We start from the raw sequence: 15,760 nt of genomic DNA, 5'->3' as shown, positions 1-15,760 counted from the left end.
AATGGAACCAAGGGTAGACAACTGAGCATTAACAGTCTGCGCTGCCGCCTCAGGCATGTTACCCGTCATAGTGTCTCCTAGCTCCTTAAGGAGATCTCTCTGGAGCCGAGTAAAATGACAAAGATAATTCAGCGACCGCAATGTAAAGGTCGCTGAAGACAGGGTACACTTCCCGTACCGGTCCATACTCCTGGACTCCTTCTCCTTGTTAGGAGGATGGATGGAAGAAGAAGCCTCTGCAACGTCCTGCCGAGTGGCTGCCACCACCACCAAGGCATCTACAGAAACCCCTTTGGACAGGAACTCTTTCCCCGGGGGAGCAGAAAGAAACTTATTTGGACATCTGGGCACCTGTTCCACGGAATCAGGGGTCTCCCACACCCTTCGACAAATCAAATCCAGGAGTTCATCGAAGGGTGGAGACACCCAGGAGGTGGAGGGTTGAGCTCCGAAGGCCTTGAGGAATACCGTCTCCTCCTCAGAGGGGGTCTTGGAAGGCCAGTCGCCTCTCTGCCTCAAAATCTCCAGGATGGCGGAGAAAGAGACATCATCAGAGGACGACTTAGGGGACCCCTAAGACTCCTCAAGGTCAGTATCGGAAGTGAGGGACTCGTCCTGGGAGTCTATGTGCTTCCTCTTGCACAACTTCTTTCTAGGGGGCACCTCAGGCACCAACCCTGAGGGGCCCTCAGAAAGTTGGGGACCGCTCATGGGGGTATCCTCAGACTTTCGGGCTCTGCCATCCACCGACAGGGGTGTGTCAGAGGCTCTAGCCAGGGTGTAGGGGGAAGGAGTGACCGATCCGGGTGATGTAACTGACTATCTGGCCAGTGCGCTCCTCATGGCCTCGAAGGCAAGTCCCCCCGAATCTGAGGACTGACCTGTCTCCAAGACTGCAACTGGAGTCGGGGTTCCCCGAGCCGAAGCACCGAGAGGGAGACTCTGAACCAACAAGAGTCCCGAGGTATCCCCCTCGGGTCTGACTGAGGAAACCCGAGTACCAAAACCAGAGGACAGAACTGACATGGTTGGAGCCGACGTCGGCTCCGATAAACTCGCAGGGGGTATCGGAGCCAACACGAGAACATCACTCGGCACGGAGCACTCCGGCTCCGACGACACAGGGGTGCTCGGAGGAGGAATCATTGGTACAAGAATAAGGACTGGCTCCGGAGCCAACTGGACCAAAGCCGAGAACAATTTTGCTAACACCGGTGACTGCAGGAGCCTCTGGACCACCCTATCCACATCCAAATCAGACAGCCTAGAGGATTTGGAGGAAATAGAGGGAGATCGGGATCTCCTACCCGGAGACTCAGGCCTAACACTGGGTGACCAGCTCCAAATAGGTTCCAATAGTATCGGAGCCGAGGTCGACTCCAGTACAATGGATACCTCCTGCGGCCCAGAGGACAGTGGAGCCGAGGAGGCAGTATCCACTTTCGAAACTTTCTCCGGGGGCTCCGAAGAGACAGATGGAGCCGGAGATCTTTTCTTGGCCTTGGAAGTCTTAGACTTAGTACTAGAAGAAGAGTCTAAGGACTCCTCAAAAGAAGGTTTAACCAAGCCCTTCAAAATCAACTTATTTTTTCTTTCCTGCAGTACCCTCGGGCTAAAAGCGTGGCAAAAACTGCAGGACTTTTGCAGGTGAATAGCACCAAGACAATAAACACAGATAGAATGCCCATCTGTGATGGACATCTTGTAGCCACATTTAGAGCATTTCTTAAACCCAGAGGGTTTATGCTGTTTCTGCTCTTTAGACATAATAGTACACAGCACCCACTCAACCGGCGACAGACATGAGAGGAAGGCGGGAAAACCAAACCAAGAACAACCAAAGAAACTCTAATTTAAACGTTTCTTTGGTGCATCAAGGAATCTAACTACCGACCAACAAAAACACAATTTTATACGAAAAACACACTGGAGAGGACTAGGTCCTCTAATTTAAATGGGCCTAGCCCGCCAAAAGAGGGATACCACAAAAAAAACCACAACTCACTCACACAGTACACTCACAATGAAAACTACTAGAAACAGACTGCTAAATACTTATGAAAGTATAGAAAGGGTACTTAGCCACAGCCAAGCGAGACCACGTCCTAACTCTATGAGCGGCAAACGAGATCTGGGACTAGGGCGAGGTGCATCTTGGGATACCGGGTTAGCCCAGCCAATTAGAGACTTTGTGCTAGAAAATAAGTTGGCCGAGTTGGAGCCGATTCTCGGCTCCGAACCCGTGAGTAAAGAATGTAGGCGAGATAGGACCACATAACATCAAACCATTTCTAAATGGATAAGCCATTGCATTCATTTCTGCTATAAGCACCATGGAAAACCTATCCCCCCAGGGGATCAGATCTCATTCCACCAGGGCTGAATCTACTTCTGCAGCCTTTCTCAGAGGTGTTCCTAGCAGGGATATTCTAGAAGCTGCTACCTGGAGTTCAGTTCATACTTTCACCAAGCATTATCACTTACCAATTTTCTCTAAGTCCAGAGCTGGCTTTGCCACTGCTGTTTTGCAGGGCCTTATAGCTGGTCCTAATGCTGTATAAATCCATCCTCCCAACCATAGCTTTGGGAATCTACCCAAATGTAATGACTGCAACAATGAAACATGAAGAACATAGTACAGTTGTATACACTTACCATAAATGTAGATGTTTGAGTGTATTCACTGTTGCAGTCCTGGATGTTCTTCGTGCTTCACTGTTGCAGTCATTAACACTTGGGTTATCCTGCTGGCAGGCTACCCTCAGTAGGCCTGAATTCCAAAGTTTAGGTCCAGCGTTGGTTGCTGTCACCTCTTCCCTGACGTCAGAGCACCAGGGATATAAAAGATGCAGCTGACGCCATTTTCTTCAGTCTTTCTTGCCGCTCGGTACCCGAAGCAAAAGCAGTTCGCAAGTGCCGGTCGGCCAACTCTTGAGATTTTCGTGTTCGAATTTCAGATCCGAAGTCTTCTTCAAAAGCTAAGTACCCCGTTGGGGAAACTTTTTTTCTTGCTCCAGACCGATGTCAGAAAAAGTTAATAATTGTATTTCTTGTGGGAAGCAAATACCTCATAAGTACTTTAATTCTTACTGTATTCCTTGCCTAGGCCTTGACCACGACGTCACTAGTTGTCGGTTTTGTGCTAGATTTAACCAATCAACTATTAAGCATCAGTACGATTTTGCATTACACTATTTTGGCAGAAGATTTAATTATACGATGTCGTCGGATAGCCATCCGACTACCGGAATTCACAAGAAATGCAAAGAAAAAGAAAAGGACAAGCATCCGAGGTCCAAAACCGATGACGAGGCTTCTTCTAAGCCAGTCGCCATTTCTCAGTGAGGCGCCTTCGCAGCCCCTGACGCCTGCTACTTTAGACCTGCAGGCCGCTACCGACTCCCAGGTGGAGTCGACTAGGCTGCTGGAAGCTCAAGGTATTGGACCTTCGGAAACTATTCCCTCAGATGGGTCCGGAGCCGCTGAGCAGGCATCTGCTTCTGAGGGTGTTTTCAGACCTACTCAATTATACATTAAAACAACTTCAGCTTCAAAGGCAAAGACTAAAGTACCTTTAAAGACAAAGAAACAAGTTCAACAGCCTCATGGACAGGCCTCCATGCCCAAAAAACAGATGCTCAAAATGGCCGAAGACCTAATTACTTTGATCAGGGGTTCCCATCCCCCACCTGATAAAAGGCCTAGGCAAGAGACAGAATATGAATCTTCAGATCAGGTTTCCATTTCATCTGATTCCTCTTCTGATCAGGAATACTCTCTTCCTCCCTATGAGGATTCTGATGTTGAAGAATCTATCCCTTCAGCCTCTCCTCCTGAGGATTACTGTTTTGGGGAAACCTTGCATACCATGAGGGAGCATTTTCACTGGGAGAGCCAAGATTTTTCAGAATCTAAGAAAAGGCTCAGAGACTTCCTTTTACTACCACAACACAGGTCCCTAGCTATTCCAACGGTGTTAGACATTGTAGATGATGTATTTTCAGAGTCCAGTCTGACCCCTGACTCCTTACCTCCAGCTTCTGTTAAGCCGGACAGGTACTACAGGGTTCCTGACTCACATAAATTCCTTTTCAAAAACCCTGCTGCTGACCCAGAAACAATCTCTCAGGGTCCCAAAGGGGTCAAGGATTCCGCTGCTAAAAACCCTACCCCTCAGACAGGGATTCTAGGGCATTGGACAGATGGGAAAAAAAAGATTTGCACTTCTGCTACCTTGGCTATAAGAGCTTTGAATTGTCAGTTTCATATGCTCAAATATCAGCAATATATTATATCACTGCTTAAACAGAAAATGTGATAAATTCTGAATGTGCAGAAAACAAAGAAATGCAGGATTTATTGCATGCAGCTGAACAAGTTGGAAAACATACTTTGCAATGTAGTTTTGATTCTTTGGAGGCCTCCTGCAAGGCCGCTGTTATGGGTTCTGTCATCAGGAGGCATGCTTGGTTAAAGGAACAGAATCTGCCTGATCATGTCAAAGCAAAATTATTAGATGCTCCATTACAGCATGATACCTTGTTTGGTGTTAAAGCAGAAGAGGTGTTAAAGAAAATGAAGGACAAAGCTAAATCTATGTAAACGGTTAAGGATTTCTTACAGGTACAGCCACCTAGATTTAGCAGACACTGGCCTACAAAGAATTGGTCCTTTCCAGTGTCAGACTGACCACAAAGGGGCAGATACAGATGCCCAAGAGGCAGATCCCAGCCCCAAGGTCCGTACAGGTCTAAACAATGGGGTGCTTCTACCTCCAAAAGTGGAGAAGACAAATCACAGCCATACAGGAAACAGTCCCAATGACTTCCCCCTGCCTGCACCAAACACTTGTCTTCTGGCAGCACCTTTAGGGGGAAAACTAGCACTTTTTTCTCAAAATTGGCACATAATAACCAAGGACAAATGGGTCTTAGACATAGTGTCACAAGGCTACAAGTTTCACTTCCATACCCTGCCAAGGACAAACGGTTGGCCAGACTTGCCAAAACATCAATGGGCAGAGGCACAAAAGCAAGTCTCATCCCTCATGGACATGAGGGCCATTCAACAAGTACCAGAGCAAGAGCAGGGACAAGGATTTTATTCAAGACTTTTCTTGGTCCCAAGAAAGGACAAGACCTGGAGACCAATACTGGACCTATCTATTCTAAACACATTTCTGGATATACCAAAATTCAAAATGCTGACTCTACATCAACTTCTGCCCATGCTGGGCAAGAAGGCTTGGCTTGTGACTTTAGACCTAAAAGAGGCATACCTGCATGTCCCAATCAGCCCAACATGCAGGAGATACCTCAGATTCAAAGCTGGCTCAATGCACTATCAATTCTCTGCACTGCCCTTTGGCTTATCTACTGCGCCCAGGGTCTTCGCAAAGTGCCTGGCACCAGTAATGGCATTCTGCAGACAAAGAGGAATACAAATGTATCCTTACTTGGACGACTGCCTCATTCAAGCGGAGAACAAGGACATTCTACTACAGCATCTGGCATTTGTAAAAAGATTTCTAACAGGCCTAGGGTACACAGTCAACGAAAAGAAATCAAAACTAGTACCGTCTCAAGAGATAATATTCCTGGGTGCAAGCTTAAATACAACTGCCCAGATGGCTTATCTCACGCCAGACAAACAAAGACAACTGACTACCTATTTCAAACTGTTGGCAACAAAGGCCCAGTTATCTGCAAGAAAAATTCTGCAGGCTTTGGGCTTCATGGCATCCTGCATTCTACTAATTCCATATGCGAGATTGCATATGAGGAAACTTCAGTGGTACCTAAAAAGTGTTGGGACTCAACATTGCCACAGTCTGGAAACAATAATTACCCTCATTCCCTGCTTGCAACAGGAGTTTCGATGGTGGGCGAAGGCTTGTCACCAGAACAAGGGGCAGCCATTCACTTTACCCCCAGCCAGGCAAACATTAAAAACGGATGCATCAGATTATGCCTGGGGGGCCCACATGGCAGGAAGGTGTATTCAAGGCACATGGTCCGCAAACCAAATGCATCTACATATCAATCAAAAAGAGATGCTAGCTGTTCAGAATGCCCTGACAGCCTTCAAGGACCTCCTTCATCCGGGGCAACTACGGATAAAGTCAGACAACACCACGGTCATGTGGTATATAAACAAGCAGGGAGGCACACATTCCTACCCCCTTTGCAGGCTAGCCATGACTTTGCGGGACACAGCATTGACTTACCAAGTACATCTGCAAGCACAATTCCTGCCAGGAAAGATAAATACTCTGGCAGATGAACTAAGGAGAAACCTCATGGATCCCCACGAGTGGAAATTGGATCCACAAGTCTTCAGCATGATAACAAGGAAATGGGGATGCCCAGAGATGGATCTGTTTGCCTCTCCTCACAACTACCAACTAAAAAGATTCTGCACAAGGACTTATCACAGACAAGCATGGAAAGTGGACGCCCTATCTTTCAGCTGGAAAAACTTAGCAGTATATGCCTTTCCTCCACTGCCTCTCCTCCCCAAGGTACTCCTAAAGGTCAGACAAGAGAAGCCAAAAATGATACTGATTGCCCCAGATTGGCCCCACCAGTACTGGTATCCAATTCTAAGGAACTTGTCTCAATGCCCGCCTTGGACCTTGCCTCATATACCTCATCTACTATCCCAACAAGACAATCAGCTCCTGCACAGCCAGCTAAAGACCTTAAATCTGGCAGCATGGCAGATAATGTAGTCATACAAAACGCGCCCCTCACTAAAGCTGTGATGGATGTCATTTTGGAGGCCAGAAGGCCTAGTACCAAAATATCTTACACTGGAAAATGGAAGAGATTCTGTGCTTGGAACCAGGCACAAGGAATTGACACAGCTGTATCAAATATTCCTCAGATTTTGCAATATTTAACTGAGATGCTGGACAAAGGCCTATCCTTTTCATCAATTAAAATTCATGCCTCTGCCATTTTGGCTCATTACAATACAGAGCCACCAATCTTTTCTCATCATTTGTTAAGGCAGTACCTCAGAGGAGCCAAAAACTTAAGGCCTCCAAGGAGATCACCAATACCTGCATGGGACCTCAATTATGTCTTGGAAAAACTCACCTTGCCTCCTTTTGAGCCAGCCGCTACAGCTGATATAAAGTTTTTATCTTGGAAAACAGCTCTGCTCCTAGCAATAACTTCTGCAAGGCGAGTCTCAGAGCTACAGGCACTCATGGCTGTGGAACCTTTTATCATTTTTTATCCAGACAGGGTTTCTCTGAGGACAAACCCGACATTCATGCCTAAGGTAGTCTCCAGTGTGGCCCTTAACCAAGCTATTCATCTGCCTACTTTCTATCCAAACCCACAGAATAAGGGGGAGAGAATTCTGCATTCTTTGGACATACACAGACAACTACGCTTCTACTTGAACAGAACCAAAGCTTTCAGAAAGACGGAGCAACTACTAGTGGCATATGCTGCAGGATCACAAGGAAAGGCTATCGCAAAGCAGACTATTTGTAAGTGGATAGGCCACTGCATTCGTCTCTGCTATTCACAACATGGCAAGCCAGTGCCTAAGGGCATTAGGTCACATTTAACCAGAGCAGCAGCCACGTCAGCAGCCTTCCTCAGAGGAGTACCAACCAAAGACATTTTAGAGGCTGCTACCTGGAGTTCAGTGCACACCTTTACAAAGCACTATCATTTACCACTCTACTCTAAATCCAGGGCAGGCGTTGCTACTGCAGTTCTGCAGGGCCTCATAGCCACTCCTAATGCTATATTAGCTCCAGCCTCCCAACCATAGCTTTGGGATTCAACCCAAGTGAATGACTGCAACAGTGAAACACGAAGAACATAGTACAGTTGTGTACACTTACCATAAATGTAGATGTTAGAGTGTATTCACTGTTACAGTCCAGGTTACCCACCCATCATCCCCCATTTCTTTGCTGGAACTTATCTGCACTTCTGTAATCTATACAACCTATGTGGTGTATTTGCTTGTAGATGAAGGTATAATATATTTTGGTGCATGCATATTTTATTGGCATATTTTTTAGCCTACCCTTTTGGGGGCACCTGACATCTGGGGCAAGAAAAACTGAAGAAAATGGCGTTGGCTCATCTTTTATACCCCTGGCGCTCTGACGTCAGGGAAGAGGCGACAGCAACAGACCCCGGACCTAGACTTTGGAATTCAGCCCGACTGAGGGTAGCCTGCCAGCAGGATAACCCAAGTGTAATGACTGCAACAGTGAATACACTTGAACAGCTACATTTATGGTAAGTGTACACAACTGTACTTTACCCTCCCTCCAGCCCCCTGTTTTTCTCTTACTATACCTCTACTTTCTTTTACTATGCTTAAAAGCCTTTTTGGTGTATTTGCTTTTGGTTGGAGGTATATTTTTGTGTTTTTAATTATATATTTTGCTGTCCATTTGGGTGGCACCTGACATCTGGGGCAAGAAAAACTGATGTAATGGCGTCGGCTGCATGTTTTATACCCCTGACGACTTGACGTCATGGAAGAAGGGACAGCAACCGACGCAGGACCCAAGACTTTGTTAATCAGGCCGACTGAGGGCAACCTGCCAGCAGATTACCCAAATGTAATCACTGCAACAGTGAATACACTCGAACATCTACATTTATGGTAAGTATACACAACTGTACTTTCCTCTGTCAATGTTCATTTCTTTGCTCTGTCTGCGTCCCCTGTATGTACTACTACGGCTTGTGATACTGTAAAACAGTTCTTGAATGGGATTCTTTGAGTCTTCCAAGACACCTTGCATTTCCTGCGTGAGACTTTAGTTTTGTGAAAAATAAATGCTACATTCTTTCAAGCCAGGTGGTTCATTAGACCTAAAGTACTTTTCTTAGAATCAGTAAGGTACATCAGCTGAAAGAATTTTTGAACTGCAAACCTTAATGTGCAAGAAGCCATACATAGATTTCTATAAAGGCGAGTTGTCTTTATTCTCAGACGCTAATGGCTTCAGTTGAAGACTTTAGCTATGCAAACTTAGAGATGCCCAACTGCTTGAAAAGGTCAGGCCAAGTGACTAGTGTCTGCTTTCTGCTGATTACCAATTATAGTATGAATTCCTGCCACAGCAATTCTGCTGTTAGTGATTTTAGTCTCAAAGTTTTACTTTCCAGCTATAGCTGTACAGCTTCTTATATTGAAATAAGAAACATACCAGTTTTAAACATTGTTGCCTACATATGCCTCTGTAAAAGTGACACAAGTGAGAATTAGTTATGTTAGAAGGATGTAAAATGCAGCAGTAGAGACACCACATAACATCTTCTATAATTCTACTGATCAAATCTCAGCTGGCAGTCTGAGAAAAAAACAAGTTTGATTCAGAAAACTAGCCATCTGGAAGTAAGTTATTCAACTTTCTTTAAGAGTAGTTATTTCAAATAGTTTGGAGACATGAGTCTGATAGGTAGAAGATAAGGAGCAAATGTACTGTGGGCTGTAATTAGCAAGGAACAAGTTGAAACATTTGTTTCAAAGCTTATTTTTATGCATCAAAAAGTCACCATTCAAGATGGGGCAATTAAATTCAGTAAAATAGTTTCCCTATGCATGATTAAAGGCTAGTTGATCGGGTTCTAACTTTCCAGAAACAACTGGTTGAAGTTTGGGCTTCACTGTAAAGTGAAACATCAAAACAGTGAGAGAGATGTATGTACATTTACTTTGCTGGCAGATACCAGCTCTTATTACTGTGATGTACTTCATAAAATTCACTAGCTTCCTATAACAAACAGAGACATTCTACTCCTAGGCACCTTATTAGTCAAAATATTGTATATGGGCTACTGCTCAACCCTGAGAACAAAACTACTCCTTAAGAGGTAGACAAGAGTACAACATCATATTAACTTGACCACCTTTTAAGCTAGCAGTTGGTTGAAAAGCTTTCTCAAGATCATGCTCAGCCCTCTAGAACAACCTCCATTAAGACGATAAGCTTGATAAAACCCTAGAATCCTGCAAAACAAACGTGAAGGAATACCTGTTCCAGGATGCCAAGTGCACCTGCTTCCATGATACTGGTTGAACCAGGACACTCACTGTGTTTATTTTCTAAACTTATCTATATATTTATTTTTTTCCAAATGATGTAACAGTAAGACTGTACTGTATGTTTAATTCTACGGTAGTAAAACTTTGTACATTAATTCACTTTTTCTTTTTGTCTATATTGTATGTATTATACTAATGTACAGTAAAATGGAACATTTTGTTTTGAAAACTATTTCATGTTTTGTTTGAAATACTGTAATGTTAATTTAACCTACTTGTTATTCTACTATTTCTGCTTGATTTTCTTGTACTTTTGTACCCAGGTCATGACCGAAAATGGTCAGTAGGCCAACTCACGCAGCCAGTAATCAAATTGTTAAAAATAAATAAAACTGATGGAGTAATATTTATCATTGCTGGATGACTGTTTATAAAAAAAATGCTGTGTGCTTTGATGAGAACTTTCTGCTATTTCTGCTGTAGTGCAACCATGGAAAATATGGTTTGCCAAAATGGCTGACTGGGAATATGTATCCCTACACATGAGCACTTTTTTTTGGGAAATTTACATATCTGGAGTGCCAGTCTTTATCTGAAAACAATCTGGAAGGGGTTGGTACTGCATACAGTTCATTTATCATCTAATAAACATAAGAAACATGAAGTAAAGAAAAAAATCCAGGGCATTATCAACTGATATGCATGTATTAAGAAAGATAAGATGATAGTGTGTTGTCCTTTATATGAGATGTTAAACCGAGGCCCCATCTTCCTGAGGTAATGGTAGCTCATGAAACCTATTGAAAAGAGTAGGAGAAGTTCACCAATTCCCTGGATAAATTTCCTGTAGTTGTATAATTACCCCCTTGGGCTTCCCCTGAAAAGAGGTTATCAGCAAAGTGGGACTAACCAGATCAACAAAGGCTAAATATTAAAAGTTTTAAATTAAATCCACATCACTGTAATAATTTCACAAGTTAACAAGAAAATAGTGTGCACACTGACACTTTTGAGCAGCATTTATGGTAACTGGGGTGAGAGAATCAAAATGGCTGTGAGAGGGGAAGGGCCCCTGGTCCATTACACTGCCTTAGGGCCCCATTTGACCATGATCCAAAGCAAACTGTTTGCCATATTGAAGGATATAATTTGGTTATGTGATTAATTCTTGTTGCACTGTATAGGTTAGACAATTTATAATCCAGACATTGGGTTTAGATATAGAAGTTTAACCAAGGCATTGAATTACTGCAGCAGCTGTGTTCACTGTTTCTCTGAGAGAGTTGTTGCACTGTGAAATAGTATGTTGGCCAACGTTAATGTTAATTCTGCTTTGAATTCATCTGAGGCTACTTTCCCTGACTTCATTTTCTTTAGTAGTGTTTGAGTGTCACTAGGGTGGGTTCTTCTTTTCTCTTTCATCATAAGCTGTGGTTGAGGCAGCACAACTTCTGTGTGGTTTTCTTCATTTAGAAGCTTCTAGATGTACTCCTTCCGTCTACCTTTGATTTTGATTTCCTGTGGACTGTTGATCAGATTATTGCTGGCATCCATTGTGAACTGTGTATGATGACTGTCTTCTTTACCTTTCTGTCTTTGCCTTGCAGTGTTATAGTTTCTTTGTGCTATCTGCTGATTCACATCCCATAAACATGTAGAGTCTCCCTTGACACCTTGTTCTTTGCTATTCTGACTGCTCTTAATCTGTTTGCTAATCAACCAGTATTCTTTCTTAGCCAGGTTCATCTTTTCTGTCTTCCACTTTTTCTCCTTATCTCTTTCTTTTGGTAATTTCCTGGACTTCTGCATTCCACCACCAGCTTTACTTATGTGCCTTGTTTCCATACCAGGCTTAGCCACATATGTGTTCTGTAGTCTTCACTCTTTTGAGATGTTGCCATTCTTCTTCAATAGCACCTGTTTCCTCTTCTTCAGAGGTGCTATAGTCATGAGTATTTCATTGAACTCTTGTGTTTTTGCTCTATCCAATTTCCAGGTCTTCATCTAAGTCTCTGTTGACCTCGAGATTTCTCAGACCACTATTTGCAGCTGTATGGGCATTGGTGGCTTATTCTGTGAACCAACTGTTTCACTGGAGATGAATTTGGAACCTCTGATTCTGCCCTAACATCCTTTTCTTACCAGAACGAAGCCTGTCTGTGTTGCATGTTGGCCAGTCATTTATGTCATCTTCTGACCGTCTCCCTTGATGAACCATGTGTTCGTCACTGTCCACTCATTTTCCAGACAAATGTCCAGAATGGCCTCTCCTTTATTTCTGTTTCCCCACCCATCTGAATCCAGACAGTCCTCATATGCCCAGTATTAGCATTCAGGTCCCCCATTATCAACACAAGCTCATGTTGTCCTGCATTATGTATTAGGTCCTGCAACTGCTTCCTGAATGCTGTTTTTTCCTTTTTCTCAATAGGGTGAGATTATGAATACTGCCCTATCTATACTCTCTGGTGGAGTTTAATTGACACATATGTCACTAATTCTCATTATATCTCACATTGTCTTCAGAAGACTCTTCCTTCACCAGAGTTCCCTAACCATGGCTAGTCTGTCCTCCCCCTAAGTGGAAGACTCTGAATCTGCTGCACTGCCCTTCCACCTGGTCTCCTGGGTACACAGGATGTCCACTTTCCTCCTTGCTGTCATGTCATTCGCTTTCAAGTTGCATTTTGTTATTGAACTTGTATTCAGTATTGCAATCCTTAGTTGCATTTTAGGCAGGTTTCTTGGTTTTATGTCCAGCTTTCCGGCAGCAGGTTACCCAGGCTGGGCGATTGGACACTGGATGTCCAGTAGAGCTTATTGACCAGGGCTTTTGACCTTTGTGTTGGGCACACACTGACAGGCACATAGACCCTTCCTCCCATTATAATACGTTCCTGGCATACACTGCTCAGAGTAGGCCAGGTCCTCAACTCAGTTATTAGTAGCAATATCCTTGTCAGCTTTTGGCAACATTAGTCAACATGCTCAAGTCATCTAGAACCAATTTTTACAACATTGCGTGGCTAGTCTTGCCATAGTGCATTGCCTGTGGTCAGTGTTCTATCTAAGGGATACTGCACACGGCAGTTGATGCCTAAAGTTGTTGGTCTACACAACTCTTCTCCCTATTAGGCACCACCTAGAGTCTGTGGTGCTGCCATCAGTGCCATTCAGTTTTGGGTAAAGTCTGCTGGAATACCTCTCAAGTTCATTCTTAAGGTGGGAATACTCAGAATGACAGTGGGAGAATGTGCAAACTCTAAACAGGCAGTGGCTGGATGGAACCCTATACTTTGTCCTTCGTATGATTAAGATATTGGGTAATTTAGGGGAGAAATGGCTCCTGAGAGTACTTACAGAGGTATGGAGACAAAGGAGTATCCCATATGATTGGAAATAAGTGTTCTAGTGCCAATGTATAAAAACAAAAGTGACATTCACAACTGTGAGCAGTACAGAGATATCAGATTCCTGCCACATTACATTAAGATGCTGGAGAAGATGAGTAAATGAATACTCAGAGTAGTAGAAAGTAAGATGGGCAATGAGCAGTTCAAACTCTGAACAAGATGCTGCAGCACAAATGACCCAATATTTGCAGAGAGACAAATAGTAGAGAAGAAGTTGGAGATGAAGAAACAGTCCAACACTGCATGCCTACACTGGCAGAAACCATATGAAGAGGTCCAGAGAAAGCCGATTTGAGCAGTTCTACAATGGTTCAAATTCCCAGAAGTATTGGTATTATTTGCACAGGACTTGTACAAGGACTCAGTGGCACAAGTACTAATTGTGTTTGGACTCACAGAGGGCATCCTAGTGGGGATGGGTGTGCATCAGGGTTTATCTCTAAACCTGTTGATATTTGTACTGGAGAAAGTGTATATTAGCAAACAAGCTGGAGGAGCAGATCAAAATTCTGTATGCAGGTGATGTGGCACTGCAAGCAGACTCTTAACAGGGACTTCAGCAAGTGATACAGGGGTTAGAATGTAAAATTGAAGATACATGGGATGAAACTGAGAACAGACAAGAAATTTGTCATAGAAACTAATGGAATCAGAAGAAGATGAAATTTTGATAGAATGATTATGGAATTCAAGGAACAAAGCCCTTTTAAGGAGGTGCTGTTGGAGGACTTAAGAGTGCCCATTCATTTAAATGGTCTGGAGGTTGAAGCCTTTCTAAAAAGTGAGTTTTCAGTGATAATCATTATGTCCTGTAGGCCTGAATGTGATTACTGCAAATCTGCTTGCATGTTTTGTTGTTGTACAGGTCCAGTATATGTACTAAGAGCAGACACTTGTATCCATTGAGGGTTGCCTAGTCAATAAAGACTAAACAAACAAGTTGCCTGTAGGAGGAGTGAGCAGCCATTGCTAAGTTATCTGTCCTGCAGGGAGAGAGGCAGATGTGGTTTGTCACACGAGTGACATCAAGCAGGAGTTTTGATCTAGCTGATCATGCAGTGCCATAAGTGCATTCACACTAAGTAACCAAGGGGAAAAGTATCATGTGGAGGCATGCTTCCCTTTGGAGGTAGCGATTGCAGACTCAGTGGAGCCAACAAAGGGAGGAGTGCCACCTTCGAGAAGAGTGAGCCATCCCTCACTCCCACCCCCCCCAACCAGCAAGCTGGCCCACTCCTTACCACCTGACTCTTGCTGGACAGCAGAGGTCTGCTGGGGGTTCCCGGACAGAAATGAATGGGCTGTATGGCTCTTGCCTAGCCTGGATATACCCAACTTCTTTTTCATTGCAATGAATGGACCAGTTGAGTGAAGGTAGAGAAGGTTCTGAGGGAGAAAAAAAGTCAGTAAATGAGTGACAATTGCTGTGGGATGCTGTGACACATTACCCAGTCACATTTCAGGTTTAGAATCCCTACCTCAAAGTGCATGGCAATAGTGCAATAGCATGTGTGTGTGTTTGTGTGTGAGTAGTGTTGGTTGGTGGCTACTTTAAGCTTTGTGTTCTTATCCTTCATTCCTGAATGCATCATCTGATCAGACATATTTCCTTGGCTGCGCTGTTTAACTGGAGTATTTCTGTGAATCTAGAGTATGCATAACTGATCTCTCAGGTATTTTCATTTATTCTTTAGTTTAACTTGTAAACCTCTTGTTGCAGTTGTCTAGTTCAGTGAAAAGAAATGCAAGCAGATAATCAGTGGTTCTGCAGCATATGTACGTATTTCATTCTTTATCACTACCAGTCAGGTTATTCTCAACATGTTGTAATAAGCATAGCCATAAAACCAATAGGTAGCGGGATGTAATAAAACCAAGTGGTGTAGTTTGGGTAAAAGTAACATAAGCTTTGAGATGTACTGTGATGTAATGCAACTATTTATTAATTTTTTTGCTTACTTTTTATCTGTCTCTTAGTACGAAGATTGTATTCTTTGTGAAAAATGAACAAGCACATCAGATCTTCAAAGGTCAAGATATAGCTTCGACCTTGCAAAACAAACTGAGAAAACAAAAATCAGATTTTCTCATCTTTCGAGCACTTCAAGTAGATACAGTCAGTAAGTGTGAAAACAGAAGAGAATGCCCGGTATTTTCCATGTTTTTCTGAATACAAGGTCATATATTTTGGTGAGGTTTTTATACAGATGCTGTGCTTAAATAGACTCTTAGTTGCATAAAAATACACTGGATGTACCCACACATTTTGTTAGTAAGTAAAGTTTAGCAGAATTTCCTTGAATTGTCAGTGTAGT

At 43.4% G+C, this 15,760-nt stretch overlaps 1 protein-coding gene across 2 annotated transcripts in view; it reads left to right on the top strand.

The window, feature by feature from the left end:
* Nucleotides 1-15,760, top strand: part of KIAA0319L (KIAA0319 like) — a 1,767,873-nt gene that overhangs the window by 1,547,622 nt on the left and 204,491 nt on the right. For both annotated transcript variants that reach the window (XM_044059462.1, XM_044059468.1), the window contains exon 17: nt 15,423-15,565. In XM_044059462.1, the coding sequence (XP_043915397.1) occupies nt 15,423-15,565 (143 nt within the window). The remainder of the gene's footprint in view (nt 1-15,422; nt 15,566-15,760) is intronic.

Source organism: Protopterus annectens, chromosome 1.part2 (assembly GCF_019279795.1).
Source record: "Protopterus annectens isolate FY-2018-M chromosome 1.part2, PAN1.0, whole genome shotgun sequence".
Classification (NCBI taxonomy): domain Eukaryota; kingdom Metazoa; phylum Chordata; order Ceratodontiformes; family Protopteridae; genus Protopterus; species Protopterus annectens.
The sequence above is the reverse complement of the archived record's forward strand: the minus strand, read 5'-3'. Positions and strand labels throughout refer to the sequence as shown.